At 41.4% G+C, this 20,126-nt stretch overlaps 3 protein-coding genes across 3 annotated transcripts; 2 read left to right on the top strand and 1 right to left on the bottom strand.

The window, feature by feature from the left end:
* Positions 1-34: 34 nt before the first annotated feature.
* On the top strand, positions 35-9,234 carry rab3aa (RAB3A, member RAS oncogene family, a). Its single transcript, XM_084057741.1, has 5 exons — positions 35-112; positions 2,130-2,354; positions 5,632-5,750; positions 6,434-6,558; positions 6,964-9,234. The coding sequence occupies exons 2-5, from the start codon at positions 2,130-2,132 to the stop codon at positions 7,152-7,154; spliced, it is 660 nt and encodes a 219-aa protein (XP_083913867.1). The 5' UTR covers positions 35-112; the 3' UTR covers positions 7,155-9,234.
* Positions 9,235-10,299: 1,065 nt separating this feature from the next.
* jund (JunD proto-oncogene, AP-1 transcription factor subunit) lies at positions 10,300-12,376 on the bottom strand. The gene has a single exon (XM_084057739.1). It carries the CDS (start codon positions 12,087-12,089, stop codon positions 11,163-11,165), a length of 927 nt encoding a protein of 308 aa, XP_083913865.1. The 5' UTR covers positions 12,090-12,376; the 3' UTR covers positions 10,300-11,162.
* Positions 12,377-16,534: 4,158 nt separating this feature from the next.
* pgpep1 (pyroglutamyl-peptidase I) lies at positions 16,535-19,984 on the top strand. Its single transcript, XM_084057742.1, has 5 exons — positions 16,535-16,667; positions 17,327-17,379; positions 17,591-17,707; positions 17,874-18,106; positions 18,989-19,984. Exons 1-5 carry the CDS (start codon positions 16,637-16,639, stop codon positions 19,197-19,199), a joined length of 645 nt encoding a protein of 214 aa, XP_083913868.1. The 5' UTR covers positions 16,535-16,636; the 3' UTR covers positions 19,200-19,984.
* Positions 19,985-20,126: the final 142 nt, after the last annotated feature.

The raw sequence follows: 20,126 nt of genomic DNA, 5'->3' as shown, positions 1-20,126 counted from the left end.
GAGGCTCTCCCCTGTTGGTCACGTGACGCCCCCGACCTACTGCAGGTGCAGCACTGTGGGCTCGTAGCCACCGCGGATCCAAGGAAGCCGAGGATATAACACACATTTCACGGTAAGCCTTGGGCCGATTTCTCCTGTGCAGCTGCTGGGACATAAATATAAAAGATTAACAGTAGCAGCTCTAGAAGGCATTTGGACAATCTGTCATTTATTACGCACGTCTATGTAAATATGGTCATTTTACGGTGAAATGAGGAAGAGTATAACCTTCATTTGACATGGATGCTTATAGCTGCTGCCGACTTGTCAATTAAAGTGTGATGCTATGCTAGTCATGGTGATGTTAACTTGATTGTAGGATTTTTATTTTTATTTATTTTTATTATGATTTTTAATTTGTCTTATGAGTCCTATTGCCTAGCAATCGCAGGGCATCTACAGTATGTTGGGTGCCCAACAACACTGCAAGACAGTGGGGTCAGCTAACGGTAGCTATAGGCGGTTTGTGACAGACAGTACGTGCTTTAGATGCGTTTTTATTTTTTTGACAGGTGGGAATGAAATAGTGTTTATTTTGTCTAAAAAACAGCCGAATGCTGAAATAGACAAGCGATCTGTCCGAGGATTGTATTGGACATGACAACGCCTCATCTACTGTGGCCTACCAGCTGAAAATGTAACCAACCATGAACAATATGTGCAATTGTGCATTGATATGAATGGGTTGGTGGAGCTGCTCCTCCATGAGGTCTCTGGATGGGATAGAGGCAGTTGAGCCGATGCTTAACTGGCTGCTTAAGCCTTGGTGCTTCCGCCCTCTTATCTTGCTCCGAGTGCATTCCTTGTCCCCGACCGTGAGTTAGACGTTAAGGCACCTGCTACCTGGAGAAGAAAACTCCATTCGGCCTGTAACAAGTAAATACAGGGTTGCTTCAGTTCAGAGGGGCATTTTATCTCAAATAATTACTTGTCCTTTCTCTGTCTGACGATTAAGAACAGAATATGACTGCACATTGCACAGACATTTAATTAACTCTGTCTGTTGGACTGGCATTCACTTACTGTAGGCCCTACGTACAGTACATGATCAAAGTTGATGATTGCTTAAATGAGAATAAGAAGAACACTTCCCCTTCGACTAAGTACATTTGCTGATTCATTTGAAATACAGGGTTGGAGTCAAGAAGCCATGACTCACTCACTCGCCACCTCACCTGACCACCATCTATTCTTTACAAACCAATCAGATTTGATTATTAGTTTTTTCTTCTCATTTTATCAGTATGCATGTTTTCCATCTGTCAGGCTTCAGACAGAGACTTGCTGTGTGCGCACTCGCTACAAAGGTTTGGCAAATGGTTTGAATTGATGGTATCAGTGTCAGTTATTGCAACTTAATTAATCCTGCACACTGTAAATTAGTTGATGGCATCAGCAAATTGAGCCTGTGGGAGAAAAGATACATACTGTATAATTGTATAACAGTGTAATAAATAAACCATTAATAATAATTGATTGTTACCAAGTTCATAGGTTTGAATAATGTGAATTCTGTTCCTTTAATGGTTTGAGGGCTGGTGAATGTGGTTAGATGAGATCAGTCAATTTTAGGAGATCTCACCAGTTTCATCACACAGAGATGGAAGTGGATTTTGATCATATCTCAGTGAGGATAAGCTAATGCAGCACATCATTTGATCACAAACTAGACTATTGTTATTATTGTATCAAGAAACAGGATGCATTAGACCCGATCAAGATCACAGGACCTGCACTGTTTTCCCTACTTGATTTATGCTACTGTACATGATTTATCTGAGCAGACCCAGAAAAGACTCAGACAGACAATGATATAAACTATAGCGTTTGCGTGGGAAATTGTACCCAGTTTCCTATACTGTAACCATGTATAGGCTTACTGGGGCGTAGATCCATGGTTGGAATATTTGCCAATTGGCGATATTATGGTTACTGTACCTGATTGCTTGAAATTGGTTGTTTTCTTCCCCCTTTTTTTCCCTGGCTGTGACTGCAACCTGAAGTATTACAACTTGTCTTGTACCCACAACCTGTACTCCATGACCTGTATCTAAATGTATTATGCCCCCCCCCCCCCCCCCCCCCCAAAGATGGCGTCAGCAAATGCCACATACGGCCAGAAGGAGTCCTCGGACCAGAACTTTGATTACATGTTCAAGATCCTGATCATCGGGAACAGCAGCGTGGGCAAGACGTCCTTCCTCTTTCGCTACGCCGACGACTCGTTCACGCCAGCCTTCGTCAGCACGGTGGGAATCGACTTCAAGGTCAAGACCATCTACAGGAACGACAAGAGGATAAAACTGCAGATCTGGGTGAGGAGACCAACATGCATAGATATACAAACACACACCGACACAGTAAAATCTGGAGCGTTGCACTCAGTGTAAATATATAATATATATATATCTTTTTCATCTATACAAATTTTACTACATAGACCATTTGGAAGGTTGTTACCACAAGTGAATGACTTCTTAGCCAAGTCGTATGATGTTCTGACAGAGTTGGGACCAAACCACACTGTTGTGAATATTGTGCTTTGTAGTTGATCCAAACTTAAGATAAAAGCAATATTTGGGCCCAAGTGAGAAATCATTTTATTTTCACTGACGCAACAAAAAGAAGATCTGGGAATATCAAAAACGTATGCGACACCAGACTGTGGTACATTACTATTTGAAATATTTTTTTACTTACCCTTCTGTGACAGACTACTCTTCTTGTCTATCCCTGTCCCCCCAACCCAAATGCAACATGCAATACCCTGACTTTAACATGATCATTCCCTCGTGGCCATGGATGTCCAGTCCCTCAGCACATTCCTGAGCATTACCATGTACTCTGAAAGCACAATAGACTAGACTTTTGCAAAGATGTGGATCCCGGCTGAGCTCAGCACTTCTGTTCCCTCCACAGAAGAAGTTTTGATTCAGAGTGAGTGAGTGGGACCAGTAAGAAGGTCCCATTGCAGTCTTAAGCACAGTTAATAGGCACAAAAAAAGACATAAAGACATAATGGACAATGCCCTGGATTGTCTGGTGCCTGCCTATTTTCAACACTAGTATGTAAGCGCCATTAGTTATTCTGGTACTGGTACAGCTAGTTGGAGATGTTCTCTCAATGGATCCAGATATTGGGCGTTCTGGTTATTTTTTAGACCATAACTGTCAGTCTCCTATGATCCCCACCAGCACGTCTTACTAAGTGCCATCTGACAGCTGTGGCAAGTATGAGGAGAATAGCTCTCCTCCCCTCCCCTCTCCTCTCCTCTCCTCTCCTCTCCTCTCCTCTCCTCTCCTCTCCTCTCCTCTCCTCTCCTCTCCTCTCCTCTCCTCTCCTCTCCTCTCCTCTCCTCTCCTCTTCTCTTCTCTTCTCTTCTCTTCTCTTCTCTTCTCTTCTCTTCTCTTCTCTTCTCTTCTCTTCTCTTCTCTTCTCTTCTCTGTAAATCTCTTACTTACTCTGAGTCATGTTAAACTTTTTACATGTACAAACATTTTTCAGTCCAAGCCAGCAGTGCTCAATAGGTTTTGCATGGAATATCGTTTGTGTTCTTTATAACATGTAGCCTGGTCTCAGTATTTGATCTGTTTTGTATTATACTGTATCTTCCAATGCACAGATGCTTTCAAAAGGTGGTGTCCCAGCAAGGCTTTGTTTCATTAGAGCTATGTACAGTTACCCTCCCCCCACTCTCTCTCTCTCTCTCTCTCTCTCTCTCTCTCTCTCTCTCTCTCTCTGACAGGCACAGAACTTGATTTATTGTTTACTTGAGATGCATTCAGTGAATTTCTGACTAGACAAATTTACTGCCTCAAACCACAGAACCATACAAATTTCCATTTCCTGTACGAAAGCCAAACTAAGAAGAAAACCATTATTAAAACCGTACCTTTGAATTTGTTACAGAATGCTTTACAGTTTTCGGATTAGAGAGACAAATAAAAGAACATGGATTAAAGCCTAATACAAAATGCATGCATACACTAACATAGTCTCACAACATGAATTAGCTAAGTGCAGGGTAGGCCAGCACATCTGAATTTCATGATGCTTTTTTTTTTATTACTATGTTCATGCCGCTACGTGGCCTTCACATCTAGTAGCGCTGATCAGGGCGCTACGTCACACAAACCTTGAGGGACCCTCACATCTTCTTCACACTGCCGATCTGACCGATATGCCCATGTATTGGCATATGTATTGGCATATGCCCATATGGGTATCTCCATACCCATATGGACACAGTGCGCGCCTCAACAATGGCACCACATACACAAATCTGTGTTTTTAGGCAACAGTTACTGTTGTGTCTGACATGAGTGCATGTTACGTTTGTGACATCCACCATCTACTGTCTACCCAACATATATGTTGGCAATTTAATATAGGAAGGATATAAGTTAAATGAAATCATATTGACTTCACTGAGGCTTTGTGAGCAACTAATACACTTTTCTGTGTGCCACAACACCAAAAACACAAACGCCTCTTGCGTGCAATCAGAGCAATTTCATACTACTGTATTTGAGAATTGCTCTTTAACATGTTACAGTAGTGAGCAAGAGACTCATAGTGTATAGAAGGTAAACTGCCTATTCCCCTATGTACCTATTGTGGTGTGAACATACTGTGTACAGTATATCAGTCAGTTGTGGATGGCTTTTTCTGTACTACTAGTCTACCAAAGCAACCGGGCAATAATCTAATAAATAACTCAAAAAAGCAAGATTACATGATGAAAGTCTGATGTAAAAAACTTTTTTAGTTTTTGCTGTGGCAGCCCAAATTTCACTTAGGCGGCTACCCAAACAGTTTCTGTGCAGGAAAACCCCTGGAAGAACAGACAGTGGCTTAGGAGGTAGAGCGAATGTCTTGAAACTGGTTCAATCCCCATCCCCCAAATGCTCCCGATGAGCATGTTGGTTGGTGCCCGGCATGGTTGCCTCCACTGTCAATGGGTGAATGTAACGCACATTGTTAAGTGCTTTGGATAAAGACACTAGAAATGCTGACCACTTAGAAGACAATTGCATCTGTGCGCTGATCTCAGAAAATGCTGGATGGGAAGAAATATTTATCTCAGAAACCCATCTTACCTTCCATCCCCAATAAAACCATACTGCCTTTTCATCCTGCCACCTGCATATCTGCAAATACTGCATTGGTCACCCTTATCATAAATCAACATTACTGGATGCCACATATGGTGACGATCTGTTGAATTAGCTTCTCTGCTTAGCACAAGTTCACTGTGTCTGCTCTCTAATGCTGATACCATTGACTGACACATGGATGGAATACCTAATGCTGTCCCACTGGGTGTCTGGCTGCAGGCCTCAAACCGACTGTTGCAGTAATGGTAAACACTGTCCCACGCCATGGGAACACACATTTTGGTTTGTGGAATCCTGTAACATTGTTAAAGAATGACAAGAGGCTTACGTACGTCATTGTCACCATTTTCATTGTGGTTCACATGAGGGCAGTTGATCAAGGATAATATATGTGTGCCTCACAACATTAAAGAAATGCATCTAATCAAACAATACACATTTTAACAGCCCTGACATGTGGTTTTGTGTTTGTAGGACACTGCTGGCCAGGAGCGCTACAGAACTATTACCACAGCATACTACAGGGGAGCTATGGGCTTCATTCTCATGTATGACATCACAAATGAGGAGTCCTTCAACGCTGTACAGGACTGGTAAGGAATCAGCGATTATTCTATTCATTACTTTGAAGTAAGTGTGGTTTGATCTACAAGCTCACAATATATATTGTGAGCTTGTAGATCGGCTATTTTCAAATAGCCTATGTATATATAATGCCTTTATATATAAAGTGATTAAACAGATTTTTATGTTATATTAACTCATTTTAACTAACTAACCTCAAGGACTCCCGGGGGTCTTCAGACCCCGCTGTCTGGGCGGAAACCCCTATTTGTAACTACCTTTCAGGACGGGAACCCCTTTTGGGGTTCCTGTTGCTATGTACAGTATATAGCAACATAAATTTGTTGTAATTTTTTGAATAAATATTGGCTTGGTTACTTGTTGCTGTTAAATTTACAATATTTAGTAAAATAAATTAAATAACAAACACACACCCAAAAGGTATTTATAGGGCTATGTTACAATCCGTCCAATAAATACCTTTTTTTGACTGCAAGAGAGAAGTGTGCAGACTTTTCTCTAAATGGACCAATACTTCCAGTCACTTTTTGGCCTCAATGTAGGCAGTGCGTCATTCAGTTAATTATTAAGAAAAAGGAAAAGAAAACGCTTCGGCAGTAAAGAAATGAAATAACACTCTGAAGTCTCTGTGGCCCTGGACATGAATTATGAGCCACTGCATTCAAACTGCTGTTTGTTTGTTTGCTGGCAGGTCGACCCAAATCAAGACGTATTCGTGGGACAACGCCCAAGTCCTCCTGGTGGGGAACAAATGTGACATGGAGGACGAGAGAGTGGTGGCTGCAGAGAGGGGCAGACAGCTCTCTGAACAGCTGGGTAAGTCAAGTCAAAAACCAACTCACATAACCACTTAAGCCTGACACCGTCGTACAGCAAAAATAGACGATCTACAAGCTCACAATGCACTGCAATGCGATGTATTGAGCTTGTGGAGATCTGTTATTTTCACCAAGAGACACTGGCATTCGAGTATGATTGCCATGTAATCAAAACTTCCCATGCAAATTAGAATAGGGTTTGCTTGAAAGACTTCAAGCAAACCCACTGTCCGCAACACCACTCTCCTGTTGTACAAACTCTCTCTCTGACAGACACACACACACACACACACACACACACACACACACACACACACACACACACACACACACACACACGCACACACACACGCAGACAAGCACATTCACGAAAATGTCCGCAAAATGTTGTTCTTCTCTCCAGGTTTCGAGCACTTCGAGTGCAGTGCCAAGGACAACATCAATGTGAAGCAGACCTTTGAGCGGCTGGTGGACATCATCTGTGAGAGGATGTCAGACAGTCTGGACAACGCAGACCCCACTGTCACGGGGTCCAAACAGGGCCCACAGCTCAACGAGACGCCTCAGAGGTCTTCCCAAGACTGTGCTTGCTAAACAAACACACACACACACACACACACACACACACACACACACACACACACACACACACACACACACACACACACACACACACACACACACACACACACACACACACACACTGTAGACACTCTCAGACCTACAGTAGTTACACTCTCTCTTCACTCTCCTCCTGTCTACTCTCTGTCTATTTTTCTATCTCTCCTTAATACACGTGCAATTTATGGTTTAATTTCTTTCATACATACAAACACTGCAGCCCCCTTCCCAGCACACACACACGCACACACACACACACACACACACACACACACACACACACACACACACACACACACACACACACACACACACACACACACACACACACACACACACACACACACACACACACATAAAGAGACTCTCTACCCCTCACACTACGTCACATGCACTGTCGGAGTGAGCTGTCAATCCCCTAAGGCTGATGTAAGCTTTTTTCTTTTATTGTTGTTCTTTGGTTCAAGACATTAAATATAATAGTAGAGCGTTTAAGAACTGTGTACAGTGTACAACCTTGAAATCACTGTCTCTATCAGGCATTACACAGGGCTTCCCACACCAACCAAACATGTATTTTTCATTATTTATTTTACAAAGTTGTACAAGGCCGGGTCAGGGCATAATTATGTACTTTCTTATTCATATATGTGTTTTTACTCCCAGTCCAAAATGTTAGTTGGCCGTTAGTGACTTCATTGACCCTCCGCCCCAAGCACCAGGGCCTCAAGTGAAAAGGCCACCAAATCACATTTTGCGTCATCTTAGTCCCTTCGGAAATACAGGTCGTTACAGATAGAGTTACATTTGGTCGAATTGGCTGGGTGTGGTTTGAAACATGTTAAATCACCACTACATCCCAGTCGTGTATGTGAGTTTCTACAGACGCCGTGGTCCAAGTCTGATGTCAAAACAGGGTCGCTTGCCAGATTGTCTTTACATTTGTCTGTGAATTTTAAGTATAAGGGGAAGAAAATGGACCAAAATCTTGCATATCAGTTAGATTATTTATTTTAGTTGGACTTGTAGAAGAGCATCAGACATTCTGTTGTTTGGACGCATAGGACATTGCACTCGCTTCCAGATTTTTTTTCTCCTTTTTTTTAAACTTACATTTAATAATCGTTTTGTTTGGGGGGTTTTCAAAGTAAACCTTGACTAGAGGAAATTTGATGGAAAACAGGCTTCTTTCATGAGGAAAAGATGTATAAATAATATTTAAAAAAAATATTTGATAGACTTTATTGTGAAGAGATAATATATATGACATCATGGATGCATTCCTGTGCTTTGTGAGAGGTGCATGTTGGTGATGTTTTTGTTGTCTGCTTTTTCTTTTGTTTCCACGGTTGATTGATTGGATGATCATGTGTTTGGTGTGAGCGTACTGAGATGTGAACCCTGCTCTTCCCTGCAGTTTTAGTATTGTAAGCTAGCGAGCGGTGCTCAACGTCCAGGAGCGAACGTTAAGGCCCAAACTTTCCCTCTTATGTGTACAAGTACTCACTCACTGTTCACTGTTGCTCACAGTGTGCACTGCAAAAGATATATGCAGACACAAGAAGTTCTGTGTATGCACTGGTACACTACAAATCTGCAATTTTGCTATTGACTTCCAGATAGCCTCCCATGCAATCAGTAGATACAGGTTTTCTTTTCATTTTGTGAGGAAAGGTATGATTGTTTTTTCTAAGCATGGTAAATGTCATATGATGTGATTAATATTTTTTTTCTCTCTCCCTTTCTGGTTCTACAAGTAGGGAATAGTGTTGCGTATACGATGCAGAACATTTTGAACTTCGTACATTCCCACACTGCATGGGAATGCATGCACCTAAATTACTTCAGAAATCTATTTATATACAGTATTTATGACTTATTTATTTATTGACTTTTGAGATGGTGCTCCATTAATGTTCAAAACACATTTTCAACTGTATGCCATGCTAGAGCAATGGGCCGAGTTTCCCAATTCATGTTTGTGTTTTAATGTACTGTAGCTGAACATAATACCTAGCAAGACTTCCTAAATTAAAACAGTAAAGCATTCCAATACATTTCCAAGTTTCTTTTTGTTTTTGGACAGTATGTACTTGGATTTTTCTGTACTTTTCAAACAAGCTGCATGTCCTACTCTTAAGAGGTTAAGACTTGGTAAAACGATATATTCTGTGTTCCTCACAGCAATAGCAGCCTTTGTACTCTATAATACCTGCCTATCAGCAGCAAGTAACCCTGCCTAAAGGCTTTCTCTGTTTTAAAATACTGTTTGATTAAAGGGCCTTGGCCCGTTTGGCTTATCATTCCTCCCAAAGCGGTTTCCAGATAAACCATACGCACACTTTAGAAGAGCGCTTGCTCAGAGTCAACACATTTTAGAGTTGCACCCGCCACCAACTTAAAACAAATGTCTGGTAGAAGTGAAGCCTAGAGAAGCAAAGCAATGGTTGCACTATGTCTACACTTTGCAGTAGTTTTCAAAAAGGGAAAATGTTTTGGAAGTAATCAAAGTCTGAACACTTCCTGAGAATAATGCTGTTTTCGCTGCATCAGTCATTCATTTTGTTATTGCATATTGCATTTTGCTACATCTGTAAACTTGCCTCTGATTTAGGAACATGTCTTTTCTCTCCTACCCTCTCCCCCTCTCACTGTAAATAAGCCCCCCCACCCTCCCCCTGTTGGGTTTTAGTTGTGTGAATTGTGCTGTAATTCTGTAATGCCAGGTTTGCAAAGGATGAGGAATCAATAAATGAGTTGTAAAAATGTCGCCTTGTCCCAGTGTTGAAAAAGACAGAAATGTATTAATGAGCTGACAAAATATTCTGCTGTTGGCTTAGAAAATGACAACCCAGAGGATTTGTTAGTTCTGCCCACCAGAGGGCATAATATTGCAGTATGCTTTTTTCTTTTTTTTTTACTATTTTCCACCCATACAGCCTTGTTTGACCATTTATGGTTTGGTTCTCATCTCAAATGTCCTGCAGAACTCAGTTACTACCATCTTGCAGAATAGTCCTGTGTTTCCTGATACATGAATCAAGTATGACATATTGTTTTGTTTTGTTTTGCAGTAAGTTGCCCTTCAGTGAGGTAGAGAGAAACACACAGCCAGCTGTAATAATGCACTGAATTTAATAAAGGTCTTTGGGGAGGTAAAAGTCCATTACACATGGCTATATGGGGCTTCTCAACACGTACACAGATATACATTCATGAAGAGATCGTACTGGAAAAGAAACACAGCTACACAATAGTCATAATCATGAAAATACAATTAGTTACTGTACACAAGAGCTACACAACATGCACTGTTCATATTTGCAAAGGAAGGGCAGCTACAAGTACTAGGACAGTATAATGTAAAATAAGACATGTACGTTTCGGTAAATAAAATATACATTTGTCATTGGTAAGTGCTTGTAAACAAGTAAGGCATTATATTACACGGTGGATGACAGCACTCTGTGACACCCTGGTGTTAAGTTGCACTGTTGAGATTGTCCATTTTACATGCAGGTAAGGCTATTGTATTCCACTCCACTGGATAGCTGAGTTGCTACATGGTCCCCTATGGAGGGCAGCAAAATTAGCCTGTTTGCTGCATAACAATGGTTTTGTAGCCCAATTTTCATTAAACAAGGGGCTACAGCCTACATCTGCTGTCACTTGACCTGTGATGCCCCAGTACATTCAGGCTATCATGAAGGCCTGATCCTTTTTACATAATAAATGCAAATAGGTGTTTTTCAGTCAGTCATGGCTTTTACCTGGACGTTGCATTGATAAAGGCCCTACACTGATCCTCTGATATATTCAAGGCCAAGGGACTATTCCTTTTTTACATGAGAAAAGGTATATCTGTCTCAACTGATCACAGGCCTAGATCCTCAGAGAATGAGAACCCACATAGCTTAGTTACAACTGCCAAAGAGATCCATACAGAATACAAAATTAGTGGATATATGCCTCATTGCCTCTCTAATATGCCTGGACTTGGTTTGGGAGAAGCTGACATCCATTGCTGACATGGTTCATCACCTTCTGCTTCAGCTGGGCCACTTGCTCCCTGAGCACACTGGCCGTGGATGCCAGCTCAGTGTTCTGTGTTTTCAGGCTTTTGACCTTGTCCTCCAGACGAGAAATTCTCTCCAGTTTTCTCTTGCGACATTTAGAAGCCGCTATTCTGTTGCGCAGCTTTTTCCTCTCCGCCTTGATGCGTTCCTGGTTGTCCATATCTATGGGAGACAGTGGAGGACTGTCGCCGAAGCTTGAATGCATGTCTGGTACCGTCTGAGGTTCGTCCTTCAGCCCGTGCGACTGCTGGAGTCGTGACAGAGCCGCCGCAGCGGCCGCCTGTTGCTGCGCATTGAGCAAATGAGATGGCGGCGGCGGGAATGGAATGGTATCTGTGGAATAATTCACTGTGGTCCCCAAGGGACTGGCTGCGTAGCCGTTCAGAGTCGTGTAAACGGGGAGGTCCGATGTCTGTAGCCCCGCGGAGACCGCGTTGGATCCGATGAGATCCAGCCTGTCGGCTGAGACGCACGCCGCCTCGCTCAGCTGGTTCTGCTTGTGCAAATCCTCCAGAGCCTTGACGAAACCCTCCGCGAACTCCTGCTCGTCGCTGGCGGACTTCGGGTAGAGGAACTGGGACGTCGGGGTGGTGGTTACCATGCCATTGGACTGGATGATAAGGCGTTCAAGGTCCGGGGAAGCCAACTTCAAGAGTCCCAAGTCCGGGGAGTTCAGAATGCCATCCGTGTCGCGGAGCGGGTTCGACTTGAGCTCGGAGCTTTGGTTGTCCAGGTTCAGATTAATTTCCTTCTTCATCATGCTGCTGTGGGAATAGATGCTGTAGATCCCTCGAGTGTTGAGCGCGGTGCCTGGGTAGAGGGTTGTTTCCATTCTATCCCCTCACATGAGGGAATGTTGAGCGTTACGCATGAACAACGACCAGTCAACAGGAAAATCCAAGCAGGGAAAAAAAACATACACCAGGTGATCCTTACTTCACGTGATCACGTTTCCCTATTTTCACTTTTGTTTTATATCAAATTCTATCGACGGACTTCGCGAGCTATTCTTCTTGCCTTCAGGATTTGTCTTTCCTGCGCACCCGACAAGCGCTCGCCTTTCCCCTATGGCACGACTGCTATGCGCACACCCAACCCTCCGCTCGCTTTCTATCCCTAAAAATTCCATTATGTCACTTCAGAGCGCTGAGATTGGCCGAAAATGACGTTTGTTTCCGGTTTCGTTTAAATAGGGGGCAGAGCCCGTCTCTATTGCCATGGAGACTCTAGGTAAACTACAAACAGTGCAGTGCATTGTGGTTTGATGTCATAGCATAAAAAAGCTCAGGGTCGCTAAAAGAGAGCAGAGACTGGGCGGGGAAGGTAAGGAGGCGAAGGCTAAGGAGGGAAGAATAGAAGAACAGGCCTACAGCAATATTTCTTCATCTCAGACAAGGCCGGTCTTAAGAAGAACTTTGGACAAAGTTCTCACGCCATCTTGAAAGTGATAGAATGAATATCTAGAGTAGAGTTCAATAGAATAGAATGGAATTAAAGTGTTCTAGCTTAACTGGATAGCTTCATAAAACTATAGAATAGAATTAAAGTGTACTAGCTTAATTTAATAGCTTCATAAAGCTATAGAATAGAATAGAATGAAAGTTTACTAGCTTAACTTGGTAGCTTCATAAAGCTAAAGAATAGAGTACAATTTTACCACAAAGTGTACTTGCTTAAACTTATTGACAGCTTCATATAAGGGAATGACTCTCTAAGAATCGAAAGTATTGAATATGTTGCAATTGAAATGGACTTAGCCCTAATAACAATACTTTGCTCCAACTAGGCCTACACAAGAAACCAAGAAACCTATAGAATCCAGAGCCTGAGTAGAATAGAATCCTGCATTTGTTTATAATGTGGCGGTTTATTATAAGTGGTGAAGCTTAGGCAGAACCTATCCCCACTAATCTATTTAATGTACTATTTATCAGTGGCATGGAAACAAACATGACATCTCTTGATACACTTCAGCTTGTCAAGGCACATTCTGAGCTGTGTTCAACCATCCCTGGTATGCACAACCCACTGAATGAAAACATTCAGCCTTCATAAACAGGAGAAGTGAAAACTGAAATGGGTCAGTAAAAGGTCTGAAAGTGTTATTGGAGAAGAGTTCATGTCTGTACTGAAAAGGGGAAGGAAGCGTTGAGAGGGGACTGAGGAAACCATGTTTTGTTTCTGTAATTTACAGGCTATCGTTTTTTACTTTCATGTTGAGCTGCCCACCAGCTGCAGACAGAGAACAGGATAGTATAGAATACAATACAAAATCTGCAGGAAGGGCACATTATTCTGCCTTCACCATTATATCGTTCCTGCCGAGTGGAAACCTTGTAAGTCCTTATTATTTTAAAAATGATTTAAAAGAGTGAAAATAACTGTGTAAAAGCATAAAACATTGAAATATGGAGATGCAAGTTTTCTGCCTGACAGCAAAGATATGAAATATTTATGGAAAATAAATGGCTCCAGCCTAGCTCTCTTGCAGTTTCTAAGAATAGACAATTACAACAGGTTGACAGACAGCTGAAATAACCAATAACCACTATGGTATGTCAGAGCCACAAGCACTGAACATTCACAGTACTTTGGTGTTTGTGAAATCAGATTTTGAGAGGAAAATAACACTTTGGGCTAGAAACGGAGACAGATTTGGACCATGGCTATTAGCTGTTGCTCGGTGCCCGAGGTGGAAACTAGCATGTAGTTATTCCACCCCTGGGATTGTGTGACGACGTCAGCACACCGTCTGCATCAGCACCACAGAGCGCACAAGGCATCGTTAGTTTCCATGGAAACGCTGACATAGGGAGTGACGCAGGACAGCGACGAAGGCAGGTGAATGGAGTGGGGGGGGGGGGGGGGGGGTGCGGGGGAGGAGGCTGTTGTCAAGGAGGACTGCAGTGCAGGTTGCGTGGGTGGTCAGTGGGGGCGATCAAGAAGCCTGTGTAGGTGCGTGTGCGTGGCTGACCGCATACTTTTTCATTCAGTGAAACGGAGCGGTATGTTACAATCTGTGCTGATTTTGTGACATGAAGCACAAACACAAATAGGACAAAAGGACCCTTTCATTGAAGATATTACCTCCTGTATTCTTCACAGGAAGAAGTAAAAAAAAAAAAGTAATTTTCTCCACGTTTATTAATGTAGTAAATTTGAGCCTTTCTCTCAGTGCAGTACTTTTCTTTGTGTACACAGTAAAAATCCTCAGTGTTCATTTATCCATGTGTAACTCTTAGAGTGTACAAATGTAATTACATGGATCTGTAAGGGTCCATGTGGTTACATTTGTACACTCAGCGTTAAATTAACACTGAAGATTTTACTGTAGACAATTTCGAGCCTCCCTCGCAGAGTGCACTGTGTCCAAAGAGTGTGAGTCATTTCACAACAGGGGTGTGGACTTCAGAACGGTCTGAACAGAAAACATAGGTTGTTATTCTTGACCAAGATATCAGATCGGCCCTGCCTCTCTATAAAGGGTTGTATGGAGTTCTTTAAGACAATGTGGCCAGCTGTAAATTAAGCTTTGATTTAAAGGCAATGTAACTTCACATACTTTAAATACTCTGATGACACTCCCATTCTCTGACTGCTTCATGACAATAACTCTGTAACGGACTACCAGAACACCATTTCTCCTTTTACACAGTGGTGCACTGATTATATATTTGAATTGAACTGGTCATTAAAACAACCCACACCGGACTCAACCTACTCCTCATTCATGGTAAAACAGTAGAACAGGTTGACAGTTTCACATATCTTGGACCCACTTCGGACAAAAGACTCAGTTTTGATCAACACATTATATCTATCCATACACGTTCTCAGCAAAGACTTCATGTTATCCATAAGTTAAGATCTTTGTCTCTTGCCCCTCACCTTCTGTTATTACTGTACAAAAGCATTATTCAACCTGTTCTGTTGTACTGTTCCCCATGTTTTTATCACTATATTGTCCATGTCTAACAAAAACAAACTTTTCAGTATTACCCGTATTGCCAGTCTAAGATCATCAGACTTCCCACATTTTCTGATATGAACAATAAAGCCATCACACGTTTAGCACTCACAATAGTAAATGACACTGATCATCCCCTACATCGTCACTTCAGACTCTGGACGAAGATACAGAACATTGAAATGGCAAAAAGTTTGTTTTAGTAGGACTTTTGTCCCTTCAGCCATTGCTGCACTAAACAAACTGCCTCGCTGATATGATGGTTCTGTGTATTGTCTTGGTGTTATGTTGTTTTGCGCTATATGGTTATGTGTTTTTCTTTTGGACCAGACTGTGAAGATGAATATCCCTGAGGGGACAATAAAGACTATTATTATTATCATTATTATTAATAAGTAAGCTTCTTTGGTTAAAACAAAACGATTTATTTTGTGTGAAAAGGTTAAAGCTCTATATTCTGATATTAATCATTGCTATAGAGTGTATATAGAGTGTATACAGGGGTCTCCTCACCTCTCCATCTCTTTAATAAACAGAAAATACATTTTGAGTGGGTTGCCAAATTCCTCCAATCAGGAGAGAGTACCCATTTACCAGTTTCAATTTTGTCAGCTCATTTATTTGTGTCATCACCACTTCCAATTTCACTTGTTTAGCCAGTATCCTATCCTGTATGGTTAAAATTGGTACCCTGACCCAAAAATGCATTTTCTGTTTAATGTGCTGGAGAGACAAAGAGAGTCAAGAGACCCCTGTTAATGAACAAATGCTATATCTGATTTCTATCAGAATAGAGCTATTTAATCCTTGTATCATCTGATGTAAATGTCTCCCGTTTCGGCCATAACCGATAGCTATGAAGCAGTACCAATGATTAGACACTCAACTTACATTAGAAGTCTAGGAACATGGAATCATTCCGTCTGGATATAAATAAAAGTCTATTGAGTGTCATTGTCATTCTCATTCCATCCTGTCTGGAAAATTGCTCTCTCTCTAGCCAAGCACATACAATCTGGCAAAACTGGGCAAAGAGGCAAAGGCAGTTCTAATATTAATTATGTCTAATTTGAAGACAGAATGTAGAGAAAGCACAAACTGCATTACCCTGTGTTGGTGGGTAATACAGTTTGTGCTTTCTACATTTTTATGAAGAAACACTAAGGTCTTCAAATTAGACATTGATATTAGAACTGTATAGATTATAGAATGTAGCCTACTGCAGCACGATGCATGCCGGTACAGTAGGTGGCAGTATAATCCGTCTGGGTGCGTTGTGTTCGGCTTGTGTTTTGTTTTCCAAGCCAAACGGTAGAGGAAGAGTGTGGCGAGTCGACAATCCAGTGTACAGTTCTACGATATGATTAATAGTTATATAGCTTTTTGCGATTTCCCATCAAATAAACCACACCATGGCATCTAAGAAGAAAGTGATCGTAACAGGTAAGCAGTTCAAAAAAATGTGTTACGAAATGTTGTCAGTTATCTAATAAATTATATAATAGTCTATATGTTGTTTTCTATGAGTTTCACTTGTAAACATTTTGAATGTTTCAGAAATATTCCAAATATTCCAATTTTTTTGCAAGAGTTTTTTGGAAATAGCAGATCTAAAAGCTCACGACGCTTCGTATCGCGACGCGTTGGGAGCTTGTAGATCGGCTATTTTCAAATAGCCGATGGGAGATAGAATAGAATAGCGAACATTTACTGTAAATTATACGTCACCTATAAATATGTAATAACAATTGAATTAGCAATGCATTGAACCCGGATAATGTCACTCAAAACTAAACAAAACAAAACATATCTTCACTTAAATGTTGTTGCCAGGAAGAAAGTATTTGTGTTAACTGGTTTTGATTAAAAAAAAATCTTGTGATCGTGCTGTCTTGTCATGTGCTGACATTGACTAAGTAGTGTTACAATTAATCATTAACTTGATCCAACCTTTAGACTTTGAATCAAGTTTTTTTTTGTGTGACACAGAGAGTAGGGCTATTGGCGCCAGTTCTGCTCATAAAAGATAAGCAACAGCAGCTGCTATTTTAGTTCCTATATAATTATTGTCAGTTGTTGACAGACTGGTTTGTTGATGGCAGGGTTTGAGCCTTTTGGAGAGCACAAAATCAACTCCAGTTGGGCGGCAGTTCAGGTAATCATTGATCTATTTGTTCCTATTTAAGGAGTGGTGTAGGGGAAAACATCAGATGTATAGGAGACACTTCTCACTTTTATCAATATATTTCTAATACATTTTCTGTGGAAGTATTATTTCCCAGGGGTCAATAAAAAAAATAACAACAACACTGCATCAAATAATGTATGTTGTCTCTTTGTGCACTGCATGATTCCTGTGCATACAGGAACTAGAGCGGTTGGGGCTAGGGGACGGAGTGGATCTTCAAGTATGTGAAGTGCCTGTTGAATACCAAGCTGTTCAGACATTAATCCCATCATTATGGAAACAGCACCAACCACAGGTAGTCAAGGAAATCTTCATGAGCAAAAATATTTTCCCCTTGTACATAATATACTGTATGTTTAAAAATATATATAACATACTGTACATATTTGTTTTGTATAATTTACTAAAATGGTCCCTTCTACTCTTCACTTCCACTGTATGTTCATTGTTTTGGTCTCCAGCTGGTGGTCCATGTTGGTGTCTCTGGATTAGCCACAACAGTCACTCTGGAGCAGTGTGGACACAACCAGGGCTACAAACGGATGGACAACTGCAGCTTCTGCCCTGCCTCCCAATGCTGCATGGAGAATGGGCCTGACTGCCTAGACTCAGCCCTGGACATGGATGAGGTCTGCAAGAAAGTGAATAGCTCAGGCCCTGGGGTGACTGTGTCTGTGTCTAAGGATGCTGGAAGGTTAGTGATGTGATGTGCCGTGTGATGCTGACACCCATAAATAACATGCATACTGTAGTTTAGATTGACACAAAAATATACATTCGTAAAGGTAACGACATATCCCCAACCCCAAAAATCACGAGAGTTTTAGGGTTTGTTCACATTAATCTCAGTCCGAGCCGTCTTTTGTCAGTCCCTTTGCCCCTTTGACAGAGTTTAGACTTTAGAGTGAGGACATTCGCCAAACACGCACAAAAAACAATATAGCCTAATACAGCGCTGTCTTGAAATCATAGTCATGTAGAGTTGCCAAACACTCCAGCACGCTGGATTCGAAAATAACATGTTTTGGGTGATTTGGTTTGGGACATTCCTACTGATTAAATGTGTCATGTGTATGGGTGGAAAGACTTATCTGTCTCTCCAATCTCCATCTCATGCGGATTGTCACATGCCCACACACAGGTACGTGCTGAGGGTAATTTTGTACAGTAGTTCTTACTGTGAGAACAAAAGCCCAGGGAAAAAAATTAACTGAAAGTGAAATGCCTGTCAACCTTTGACCCAAATAAATGTCTGAGACATAACAAAAAAAAGGAACTGTTCCCTTTTACACCAGACAATTATGTGGGATGTTTGGTAATCATACACATTTTGATGTGGTGCACTGCTAGCAGAAGTTCTCAGGTCACATTACGCACTGTTATTGAGCCTTGCCTGAAATAATATTTTTTTTCAAGCGAGATCAAATAGCTGTGAAATATAAATATAGGAATAGGCGTATCCTATTCCCATAAACCTCACCCACAACTAAGCCTTTTGTAGTATGTGGAGTGGAAATACAAGCCAAGATTATATAATAACAACAACACACCTTTGCCATCCTTTGACTCCCTGCAGGTATCTATGTGATTACACCTACTACACGTCTCTGTTCCTGGGGCAGGGCCGGGCTGCCTTTGTCCATGTCCCTCCGCTGGGGAAACCATTCAGCAGCCAGGATCTGGGCAGGGCCCTGCAGGCCATAGTGTTGGAAATGTTAGAGCTATTGAAACACACTGAGGAGGAGCACAAACATTGTGACCACTGCCATCACACCCACTCATCATAGACTTGTAGCTTGGCGTTCTTAAACTACTGTACAAGTCACTTGACCAACAGACTGCACAGTCCAAGATGCAACACTGCTCCAGCCACGCCCCGCATGCACAGCAGCATGTGCGGTAATGAACCATTGGTCCTGAGGTGACTTTCATTTGAGTTCCTGACTGAAAAGTGTGCTAAGCCATAACTCAAACCTGAAAACTGATATACTCGACAGTAGCCTATATCCATAAAATGTTTGACACATTATGATGTGTCAAAAATATACAATGCTAAATATATATAATAGTTAGCATTGTTAGTAAACAATTACAATATGAACACTTTATCATATTAATATGTCACTAAACTACTGTGGTTTCATTCCAGTGCTAAATAGTGTGAAGAGAGGAAGGAATTATTCACTCCACATTTTAAGTAGTAACACTGAGAATAAAGTGTGACCCTTACAGTTATAGTAAATGTGATTTGCTGTTTTGGTGCGTTAAACCACATCCTTCCCCATACCAGCTGTGAGTGTGCTGAGCTGTTCACTATTCTACTGTTCCATGCTTGATTTTCTATCAGCTCTCCCCAGCCTCAGTTCCTGTTCATATTGCAGGGTTATTACTGTGCATTGTGTGCAAGTATCCTCTCTTTCCCTTGAATTGTGTGTTTGTTCCAGAGAGATGTGACGAATTTGAAAATGTCAGAATCTAAAGTATTTGAAAGATCAACACTTAATAATCATGTTTTAATCTCAGGGAATTTATTACATGTGCAATCAGTTTGTGTTGATTGATAAAAATACAACATTTTTCATATTTGTCGTCTATACAAAGGGCTCAAAGCAATATTAAAGATGTGATTAAATCACTTTGCACAACCTCATTTCTCAGTTTAATCCCCACTCCCAACAACACCCCAGTTTGCATACTGACGGCTATCTGCACGA

Source organism: Gymnoscopelus microlampas, assembly GCF_963454915.1.
Source record: "Gymnoscopelus microlampas genome assembly, chromosome: 5".
Taxonomy (NCBI): Eukaryota; Metazoa; Chordata; class Actinopteri; order Myctophiformes; family Myctophidae; genus Gymnoscopelus; species Gymnoscopelus microlampas.
This window is presented reverse-complemented; position numbering and strand designations above follow the sequence as displayed.

What these genes read in the sequence shown, in the direction of transcription:
- jund (XM_084057739.1), bottom strand. Translation starts at nt 12,089, where the DNA reads ATGGAAACAACCCTCTACCCAGGCACCGCGCTCAACACTCGAGGGATC.
- pgpep1 (XM_084057742.1), top strand. Translation starts at nt 16,637, where the DNA reads ATGGCATCTAAGAAGAAAGTGATCGTAACAG. An exon ending in GAAGAAAGTGATCGTAACAG is followed by an intron (nt 16,668 to 17,326) that starts GTAAGCAGTTCA and finishes TGTTGATGGCAG; the next exon opens with GGTTTGAGCCTTTTGGAGAG. An exon ending in GGAAACAGCACCAACCACAG is followed by an intron (nt 17,708 to 17,873) that starts GTAGTCAAGGAA and finishes TTTGGTCTCCAG; the next exon opens with CTGGTGGTCCATGTTGGTGT.
- rab3aa (XM_084057741.1), top strand. Translation starts at nt 2,130, where the DNA reads ATGGCGTCAGCAAATGCCACATACGGCCAGAAGGAGTCCTCGGACCAG. An exon ending in TTCAACGCTGTACAGGACTG is followed by an intron (nt 5,751 to 6,433) that starts GTAAGGAATCAG and finishes GTTTGCTGGCAG; the next exon opens with GTCGACCCAAATCAAGACGT. An exon ending in ACAGCTCTCTGAACAGCTGG is followed by an intron (nt 6,559 to 6,963) that starts GTAAGTCAAGTC and finishes TCTTCTCTCCAG; the next exon opens with GTTTCGAGCACTTCGAGTGC.